This window comes from Phoxinus phoxinus (assembly GCF_949152265.1).
Source record: "Phoxinus phoxinus genome assembly, chromosome: 20".
Lineage (NCBI taxonomy): Eukaryota > Metazoa > Chordata > Actinopteri > Cypriniformes > Leuciscidae > Phoxinus > Phoxinus phoxinus.
The window spans coordinates 23,407,699-23,418,448 of NC_136895.1; the positions used below are offsets into that span (position 1 = coordinate 23,407,699).

Consider the following 10,750-nt stretch of genomic DNA (forward strand, 5'->3'; position numbering starts at 1 on the left):
TTCCACTTCAACGCATAGAGGCGCCTCTGCGTCCCGTCCAGGGACCAGACATGGAGTTTCCAGAGGTCTGGACGCGGGTGCCATAGAGTGCCCCGTCTCTGAGAGAGGAGGTCCTTCCTCAGAGGAATCGGCTAAGGGGGGGCTGTCGCGAGGAGCATGAGTTCCGTGAACCAGTCCTGGTGGGCCAATACGGCACCACTAGAAGGACCTGCTCCTCGTCCTCCCTGACCTTGCACAGAGTCTGTGCAAGGCGGCTCACTGGGGGAAACGCATACTTGCGCCGGACCCGGGGCCAGCTGAGTGCCAGGGCGTCCGTGCCGAGGGTCCCCTCGGTCAGGGAGTAAAACCACTGGCAATGGGTCGTGTCTGGAGAGGCAAACAGGTCTACCTGTGCGGCTCCGAAGACACTCCATATCAGCTGGACCGCCTGGGGATGGAGTCGCCATTCTCCTGGCAGGGGAGGCTGCCGTGAAGCTCGTCTGCCACACGGTTGAGCGCCCCTGGAACATGAACGGCACGAAGCGACCTCAGATGCTTCTGACTTCATAGGAGGAGGTGGGAGGCGAGTCGCAACATACGACGGGAGCGTAGACCACCGGGATGGTTGATGTACGCAACGGTCGCCTTGCTGTCCGTACGGACCAGTACGTGCTTGTGTCTGAGAAACCCCTTGAGGCGACACAAGGCTAGGCGTACTGCTTGCAACTCTAGGCAGTTGATGTGCCAATGCAGCTGGGGTCCCGTCCACAGACCCGAGACTGCATGCCCTTGTACGTGGCGCCCCAACCCATGGCTGAAACATCTGTGAAAACCACAGTATGCCTGAACACCTGGACTAAGGGCACTCCGGCCCGAAGAAACGCAGGATCTAACCATGGGGAGAAGGTTTGGCGGCAGTGCGGGGTCACTTTGACCAGGAACGTGCCGCTCTGCCACGCCCACCTCGGGACTCGATCGTGACGTCAGCGCTGAAGCGGTCTCATATGTAACAGGCCGAGCGGCGTTACTGCGGCAGCGGCTGCCATATGCCCCAGGAGCCTCTGAAATTGTTTCAGTGGAACCGCTGTCCTGCCTCGAAAGGATCTGAGGCAGGTGAGCACTGACTGGACGCGTTCCTCCGTGAGGCGCGCAGTCCGAGTGACCGAGTCCAGCTCCATACCGAGACAAGAGATCCTCTGCACGGGGCAGAGTTTGCTCTTGTCCCAGTTGACCTGAAGCCCCAACCGGCTGAGGTGCCGAAGCACCATGTCCCTGTGATCGCATAGCGAACGCCTAGTTCTCTCATGGGAACAATGGCCACCTCCGCGACTTTCGTGAAGACGCGGGGCGACAGGGCCAGCCCGAAGGGTAGGACCTTGTACTGACACGCTCGGCCCTCGAAAGCAAACCGTAGAACCGGTCTGTGTCGAGGAAGAATCGAGACATGAAAGTACGCATCCTTCAGGTCGATCGCTGCAAACCAATCCTGGGGACGGATGCATTCGAAAATGCGCTTCTGCGTGAATATTTTGAACGGGAGTTTGTGCAGGGCCCGATTCAAAACTCGCAGGTCCAGGATTGGCCGTAACCCACCGCTTTTCTTGGGTACAATGAAGTAGGGGCTGCAAACCCAGACCTCATCTCGGCAGGAGGGACCGGCTCGACCTCGTCCTTCGCCAGCAGGACGTCGATCTCTTTCCGCAAGACAGGGGCATCCACTGACTGCACACGGGTGAGTGGATGCCGCTGAACTTTGGAGGCCGGCGTGCAAACTGAATTGCATAGCCGAACCGGATGGTGTGGATGAGCCATTGGGACGGACTCAGAAGCGCTAGCCAGGCTTCTAGAGACCGCCCCAACGTGCCCAACCGAACCACCGGCGTACCCGCGGAGGGGCAGCGAGGTGGAAGACAGGGACCCGGCTCTGGCGGCGTTGTAGCGACCAAGAGCGGGGTCTGGAGCGCCGAATGACGCGCGCTGGGTTGCCGTGACAACCCGCGCTGTCAGCCGGCGCTCGACGGCACACGGCACGCTGAGCGGCTCAAGCCTTTTCGTGAAAGGGGAGACGAACAACGTGCCGACGTGGTCATGCACTCCTGAGAGGACATGAACCACCCACGAACGTAGTCTCACACACTGATTAGGCATGTGAAACAATGAACGTGGCCGTCAAATGAGGACAGGGAACGATCGCATCCAGAAACACACGAGTGAAACGTCATCCTGAAAAGGGCGCGATCTTCACTCGTGTTGCTCTTTCAGGAAGAAAGTACTCTCTCAATTCACCTTTGGCTAAGCCCCGCCCCCCTTAGTTACTGTTGCTACCTCCGACAACTTCATCTGGGCTCTGGTTTGGTATCAACATGGCTTATGCTGTGACAGCTCTTCCTGCTGAAATTTTATCAAACTTTTATAAAGCAGCAAATAAAGTGTCGGATAGAAGTAGGCAAAAGTGTCTCCAGTGTGCGTTTGAAGGCTTTATTCAAGACAAACGGTGAAACGCAAGCAACAACAAGGCATCCAAATAGAGGCAAAAGCATAACGGTCACAGTCAAACAATGAACCAGAGCATATCCTAATCGAGACGGAGGCTGTGACTAACAATATCAAGAGCAACACTGTCATGCAAAGCTGGGTAGGTCTCTATTCACTTCTATAATCGTTATTATTTACAAAGCAAACGGACTACGCGAGTATAAAGTTGTATATTTATTAGCAGCGTGTGCTAGCGTATCAACAATTAGGGCAGAGAACCGAAATCATAACCTAAACAGCATAAAACTGTCTAACTAGTATAACTTCACAGTAAGGTTAAAAGCTAAATGTATCTTAGAGCACAAAAGTGAGCTTGTTGATCCTTGAGGGGTTTCGCTGACTGAGAGGACGTCCACACAGTTTAATCCAAAGACGACACTTGTCAGTATTTAACTTCGGTTTTGGGAAGGGGGAAAAACGGACACCCCCTCCAACCTCTCTGGGAAACGCGTATCTGTGTTACAAATGCCCCAGGCACAACGTTTAACCATATTTTTTATAAAACGACGACGTAATAGCCTGCCGTGACCAAAAATATGAGCCTCCTGCGTTGAAGTCAATGGAGCGCCGTGAAAAAGTGTCGGAGCCTCTGTGGGAGCTCGTTCTTGGCTGCGCTGTGATTGGTCAATCTACATTCTAGGGCGTGGCTTAGCCAAAGGCGAATTGTGCTGAAGCACACAGGGACCCAACGCGGCCACACAGCGGGGAAAACTGCAAGCCCGCTGTGCGCACTCAACCGTTTACCAGCTGTGAGAACAGCTTTTGAATTAACAGCGTGTAGACGCAGCCGGCAGACAGGAACCGTGCGGTCGCTGAAACGCCGTCTCACCAACACAGAGAGATCCCGTCCCGAAACAGCAGACTCGTTGAGCGTAAGATACAATCTTAAAACTCATTCACTCAGAGAGGACACAACCGGTCGGCTCCGAAGCTAAAAGCACTATGCATGCGTTGCTTCCGCCTTTCATACCTGCGCTGGTAGGCGGGCTGCGGAATGCATTCCTGCATGCCAATTTTCATTGGCTCGTTTTAATTCTCTCGTAGGCAAATGGTCTCCCTAGCGTGATCCCAATTCGTCAGGGAACTCCCCCGACGACACGTCGGAGTTCCCAGGACGAAAGGGAACCAGGTTTCTGCTGGTAGAGGTGTTAGTGAGGCCAGCAGGGGGCGCTCACCCTGTGGTCTGTGTGGGTCCTAACATTTACATTTACATTTAAATTTACATTTAGTCATTTAGCAGACGCTTTTATCCAAAGCGACTTACAACTGAGGACTACAGCAAGCGAGTCATCGTGAAGAGGCAAAAATAACGCAAGAAGTGCTCAAAATACAAAGTTCAGGCATTGCTCAGAGTAGCATAAGCCAAACAAGGGAGGATAAAAGGTTTTTTTTTTTTTTTTTTTTTTTTATGTCAAGTGCTCACGGAAGAGATGAGTTTTCAGTTGTCTTTTGAATGTAGTCAGGGATTCTGCATTCCGGACGAGGGTAGGGAGATCATTCCACCAGCATGGAACCGTGAATGAGAATGTTCTGGAGAGTGATTTTGTAGCTCTCTGTGATGGTACCACGAGCCGTCGCTCATTGACCGATCGCAGGCTTCTGGTAGGGATGTAGACTCGTAGGAGCGAGTGAAAGTACGAGGGAGCTGAGCCTGTGGTCGTTCTGTAAGCAAGTGTCAATGCCTTGAACTTGATGCGAGCAGCGAGTGGTAGCCAGTGCAGAGAGATGAACAGAGGAGTGACGTGGGCCCTTTTCGGCTCGTTGAAGACAAGACGGGCTGCAGCATTCTGGATCATTTGTAGAGGTTTAGTTGCACATGATGGAAGACCGGCCAGAAGAGCATTGCAGTAATCAAGTCTAGAGATCACCAAGGCCTGGGCGAGAAGTTGTGTTGCCTGCTCAGTTAGGAAGGGCCTGATCTTCCTGATGTTGTGCAGTGCAAACCTGCATGATCGAGCTGTCTTTGTGATGTGGTCTGTGAAGGTCAGATGCTCATCAAATGTTACTCCAAGGTTTCTGACCGACCTTGATGGGGTGATTAAAGTTGAATCTAGCTGGATAGTGAAGTCGTGCTGTAGAGACGAATTGGCAGGGAGGACGAGAAGCTCAGTCTTTGCCAGGTTGAGTTGCAGGTGATGTTCCTTCATCCATGCCGAGATGTCCGCCAGGCAGCTTGAGATACGTGCAGCTACTGTGGGATCATCAGGTTGAAATGAGAGGTAGAGCTGGGTGTCATCAGCATAGCAGTGGTAAGAGAAGCCATGTGCCTGTATGATGGGTCCCAGTGATGTGGTGTAAATGGAGAAGAGGAGCGGTCCAAGAACTGAACCCTGAGGAACCCCTGTAGTCAGTTGATGTGCTTTGGATACCTCACCTCTCCATGCGACCCTGAAGGACCTACCTGTGAGATAGGACTCAAACCAGTGGAGAGGAGTTCCTGTGATGCCCAGTGATGAGAGGGTGGACAGGAGGATCTGATGATTCACAGTGTCGAAGGCAGCAGACAGATCCAGGAGAATGAGAACTGATGATTTGGAGGCAGCTTTTGCGATCCGTAGGGCTTCTGTGACTGACAGCAATGCAGTTTCGGTTGAATGCCCTTTCTTGAAGCCAGATTGGTTTACATCTAGTTGGTTGGTCAGAGAGAGGAAAGATGATACTTGGTTGAAGGCAACTCGTTCAAGTGTTTTCGCAATGAATGGTAGGAGAGAGACAGGTCTGTAATTCTCTAAGAGTGATGTGTTTAATGTGGGTTTCTTAAGCAGTGGAGTTACCCGAGCCTGCTTGAATGCTGTAGGAAAAGTGCCAGTGTGGAGTGATGAGTTGATGATGTGTGTGAGTGCTGGTAGAAGTGTGGGAGAGATGGCTTGTAGAAGGTGTGAGGGGATGGGATCTAGAGGGCAGGTGGTGGGATGACTGGAGAGGAGAAGTTTCGATACCTCTTCCTCGGATAGTGGAGACTGGAGACTAACACCCCAGTGCAGTGACGGGAACACTATACTGTCAAAGAGCACCGTCCTTCGATGAGACGTTAAACCAAGGCCCTGACTCTCTCATTAAAAATCCTAGGATGTCCTTCAGAAAAAGAGTAGGGGTGTAACCCCGGCATCATGGCCAAATTTGCCCGGCATCATGTCCCCCTTCATCATGGCCTCCTGATCATCCCCATATTGATTGGCTTCATGACTCTGTCTCCTCGTTTGTGATGGGCGTTCTGGCCCAATATGGCTGCCGTCGCATCATCCAGGTGTTGCTGCACATTAGTGGTGGTTGAGGAGATTCCCCCTTCATATGTGAGGCGCTTTGAGTGCAGAGAAAAGTGCTATATAATTGTAACAAATTAATATTACTCTTTAGTTGCACCCAATACTGTTATGATCATAGTTGAGTCTCTCTTCAGCAAGTGGGTTATATGACTTGACACATTTTCTGTGCTCATTTTGTCAGCCTGACCTAAAACCAACACATCTGCCCATGGTGCTGTAACCCCTCCGTGTCTACTCTCCTACTCCGCTTAGGACTCAAACTGGCGTCTCCGGTGTGGGAAGTCGCCGCACTAACAAGGACACTAAAGATCGCCTGGCCTCCGTTACACTGGGCATTCTGATTTGAAAATTAGGCATATTAATCTTACTTTTCTTCATTAAAAAAAGCAATACAACTGCTAATAGCCTACTTGTGAACTAATGAATGAACTTGTGAATGCTAAAAATTGTGAACAAATTGTTAAAAAATAACCAAAAATGTAAAAAAAAAAAATGTTAATATTAACATGTTAAACTGATATTATTATATTTAGTTTACTGTCTTTTATAAACTAGATATTTTCTCAAAGGGTAGAACAGGGGTGTCAAACCCTGATCCTGGAAGGAAATCGTCCTGCAGAGTTTAAATCAAACATAACAAAACCAGCTAAAAGTCTTCAGATTTACTTGGAAATCTGACCAGCCCTGAGATTGAAGATGAGAAAACATTAGACAATTTTTGTGCCTGCATTTTTGGACACTTAGTGACAGATTTACAAACAGCTTGCACCAGCACAAACCCTCATTTGGCATTAAAAAAACTGAGACATTGATAATAATAAAAAAATGAATAAAAAAAATGAAAATTATATTTTTTTAAATGGAAACACATAAAAAAAAAATAACACATTAAAAAAAAAAAAAAAAAAGAGAAGAGTAGTAGGGAGAGCGGGGTATGTTGTCACACTTTTCACACTGTCTAACATTTACTGAGCACCATATATCACAATGGTATAAATGTCATACCAAATGAAATAAGGAAGTCTTGGGCACATATGTTGTATTCACAACATCTTCATATCTTATCTTATTACGGAGTTGTAGACTGTAGAATAGAGAGTGTGCACTTGTGACAATTTTCCCCATCGGCAGGTAAGTTTTCACACTAGATTATCTAAAAATAAGAACACAAGTATTTAATTGTGAATATTGATATACATTTTTAAAATCAAATCAGAACTGGAAATATAAACAATCGTGCTTGGAGAATCTGGAAAAACAATTATTTCAATCGAAACAATACACATTTCAATCAAAACACATTGAGTGGCAAGACCACTTTACTTTGAACTTTAAACTCAAACGTTCTCTGGCTTGCACATAGATCCATGATAACTGATGAATGCTGCAGATAACTCGTAAGTTATAGTATATATATATATATATATAAATTAGAGTAATCTGACCATGTGAACAGGAAGTTGACTATAGAAGAAGAATAGCTATTTGATTTTTGAGATAGAGCCTCTAGTGTTGGAGTTATGAACAGTGTGACAACTTACCCATGTGACAACTTACCCCACTCTCCCTATTTGTCTTGTATTGGCCTGATTAACCTCCTTAAAAAAACACAAAACAAACACCCTCTACAAATGAATAAACTGTATGCTAAACGATCATTTATACAAATACGTCACATTGTATCTGATGGTTTTTAGATGGGATTAATAGATTACACACTCAAGCAAAAATTTGTAACTGGTTTGTAAAAGGTATTTTTACGCATGTTTGGACTGAGATTTCGGTGCATTTACGCCATTTTGACCAGCAGATGTCGCCAGAGTAACATGAGGGTGAGTAATGATGACATAATCTTAATTTCTGGGTGAACCAATCCTGTAAGGCGGATGGTATAATAGTGGTCTGATGGCATCTCCGTGTGGTTCTGTTTGGTATTGCAGCTTGACTTGTAGTTATTTCTATATTTTAAATGCTGTAAACAAATGTAACATTCTTTTTTTCCCTCGCAGTCTTTGCTAGATTGCGAATTATGAAAAAAAATAAAGTATTTTTAATTCACACCGACAAATGCTTGCAGAGAATTTTTATCCTCAAACTTAATTCTGAACTTGTTAAAACAACTATCTTTATTAAAAATTTATTTTTAAATCAAGTTTGTTTTACGTCTGTTAACGTTTGTTTTGTTGTAAAACACACAGATATGTTTTAACGTCTTAATATGTTTTCCTTCTGTCAACTTTTTTCTTAAACTTTTTCTTAAACTGTTTAGCATTAACTCATAGGCTACTATCCAGAAAACGTTCCACCAGCCGCCGCTGTTTTCTGAGATTCAGCACGAACTGTTGCATGAGCAATCGCGTATCATGTGGAGTGGACTTACTGATTATGATAAGGAGAAGGATGACCACTACCAACGCTACAATCATTTCATCTGGGGACAGAAAAAAAAAAAAAAAAAAAAAATATATATATATATATATATATATATATATATATATATATATATATATATATATATATATATATATATATATATATATAAACAGGGCTAAAGGACGTGTGATTTCCGAAAAAAATATATTTTTACGGAACACATTTTGGAAAACTCATGGATATTCATGAATGCTCCGCCCAATGAAAACCGAAAGTCTCGAAACACCAAACTGATTTTGCAGAACAGCCACAATCGTTCTTGCTGGCCCTTCCTGCCGTCCGTCCAGGCCTGACTGGTTTGAACTGGATAAATCTCTCTCTCTCTCTCTCTCTCAAACACACACACACACACACACACACACACACACACACACACACGAGAGAGAGAGATCTTTATGACCTACTTACTACTCTCCACCTCCCGTTAACCGATAAACAAGTTTCTAGGAGATCCTTCTAGAGTTAAAGTCATACATTAATTGTTTGTTTCAGACTTCAGGCGTGATTTTTTTTTTTTAAACAACTAGATCTGATCAACTGAAATGCCTCATACACTACTTTCATTCTTTGTGTGCTTATGGCATTTAATTGGTAAGTAGATTTTTTTATGTAGTGACAAATTTGAATCATATATAGGCAAACTACTTTTTTTAAATCTGCATTATTTCCAGAAAAAGATTCTGTCAATTCTCACCATAATGTTAGATGTAGTTTTTCATTCTGATCATTGTTTTGATGGATATATTTATCTTCTGGAAACATGTATAATGTGATTAGATGCTTTTATTTCAGTGAAGCACAACTACATGTCTTATTTATTGTAGGCCTGTCAGTTTCTCCAGTGATTTTGCCTCTAAAGCTTTTAATTTGACCAAATATTTGCTGGAATGTACTTTTTTTCTTCCTATATTTTAGTGAGATTCTATTTCAAATTATTTTAAGAGAGAGAGAGAGAGAGAGAGAGAGAGAGAGAGAGAGAGAGAGAGAGAGAGAGAGAGAGAAATAACAACCAAGTGCATTGAATGTTAAAAAAAATTCTACAAACCAGTATGTTTATAATTGTAAGATCGGAAATAATGCAAGACATTTGCTTTTCACCCCTCTCTCTCTCACAAGGACCATGCTGATAGTGATCTGGGCCTAGGCCAGAGGTTGTGGAGAGAGAGAAATAGAATGTTTAGGGCAATTTTGTACAAAAAAAAACTAAAACTTTTATAATGATACCAAGAGCCTTCCTCTGTGTCTGATGAACTGTTCCTCTTGGTTCTCCAGGAGTGTTTGCTGATAAAGATGCAGTGAAGACAGTGTCAGTGATGGAGGGAAAATCTGTCACTCTAAACCCTGATCTCACAGACATACAGAGAGATGAAGAGATCCTGTGGAGGTTTGGAGACAGTCGCATCGCTATAGTGAACAGGAACATTCCTAGATATGATGATTATGAGAGATTCAGAGACAGACTGAAACTGGATCAGACTGGATCTCTGACCATCAGTGACATCAGAACCACAGACTCTGGACTTTATCAACTAAGAACCATTATTGGGAATAAGGAGATTATCAAGAGATTCAATGTTACTGTTGATGGTGAGTAGAGAATTACATTTGATTGCTTCAATCATCGTCATATTAAAATATACATTATTATTGTCATAATCCATAAGGATATTTTAAGATTATTTATTAGAATTATTGAAGATACATTTCAGATGCAGTTTTTTAACCTTATTCTAACATTTACAGTATATTTATCCAACAAAAGAATTAAAATCACCATACATTAGGCCACATTATATTACCTCCCACACAAGGGGCAAAATGAACACACATTAGAACTGAAATAGAACACTTCCTTTGTTTTGCCCCGAGTTTGCATTCCTGTAATAATTAAAAATACCTTAACATCCTTTTATATTTATATTTGTAACAAACATTTATTTTGGTATCTTCATTTTAAAGGCCCTCAATGGTTCAGTCCCAGAAATATGGAGATCTAAATGTGGATCCATGAGTAAATTGGTCAACTGTACACATCTTTAGTGGTCAGAAATCTCTTTACTTTAATTTTTTGTGTCTGACTTTAGAAAAAAAGTCTGCCGGTTAGAAAAGTGTCCGAGTGCGGTCCGCCTGGCTCTGATGTCATGCTGACGTATGTCAAAAAACTCTTGCGACCGAAAGCCGCACGTGTCGGATTCTGAAGTTGCGCAGTTGCCCTCCACCGACTGCGCTGATAAAAAGCACGATGGGAAACGACCTGCTGACGACACAGCTTAATGCTCATTGGTTTAAACAACCGTGATGTATTGATGTCTTTTAAAATGTTTGAATGTAATACTCTGATATCGTGTTTTTATGTGTATAAATTATGTGTGAATATTCCCAAACTCTCTGACAGGCGATCTAATGTTATATTATGTGATGCCATTTTTATAATATATATATATATATATATATATATATATATATATATATATATATATATAAAACACATGTCTGTATTAAAGTAAAAATATTAATGATAAACATGTAATTGGAAT

The 10,750-nt window shown here is 44.1% G+C and overlaps 3 protein-coding genes across 4 annotated transcripts in view; 2 read left to right on the forward strand and 1 right to left on the reverse strand.

The window, feature by feature from the left end:
• The window catches only part of LOC306988964 (uncharacterized protein), a 191,620-nt gene that overhangs the window by 102,283 nt on the left and 78,587 nt on the right, over positions 1-10,750 (forward strand). The window lies entirely within an intron of this gene.
• Positions 1-10,750, reverse strand: part of LOC306988956 (uncharacterized protein) — a 170,650-nt gene that overhangs the window by 43,314 nt on the left and 116,586 nt on the right. The gene's annotated exons all lie outside the window — the stretch shown is intronic.
• LOC306988977 (uncharacterized protein) lies at positions 8,591-10,432 on the forward strand. Its single transcript, XM_079594238.1, has 3 exons — positions 8,591-8,804; positions 9,486-9,800; positions 10,298-10,432. Exons 1-3 carry the CDS (start codon positions 8,756-8,758, stop codon positions 10,315-10,317), a joined length of 384 nt encoding a protein of 127 aa, XP_079450364.1. The 5' UTR covers positions 8,591-8,755; the 3' UTR covers positions 10,318-10,432.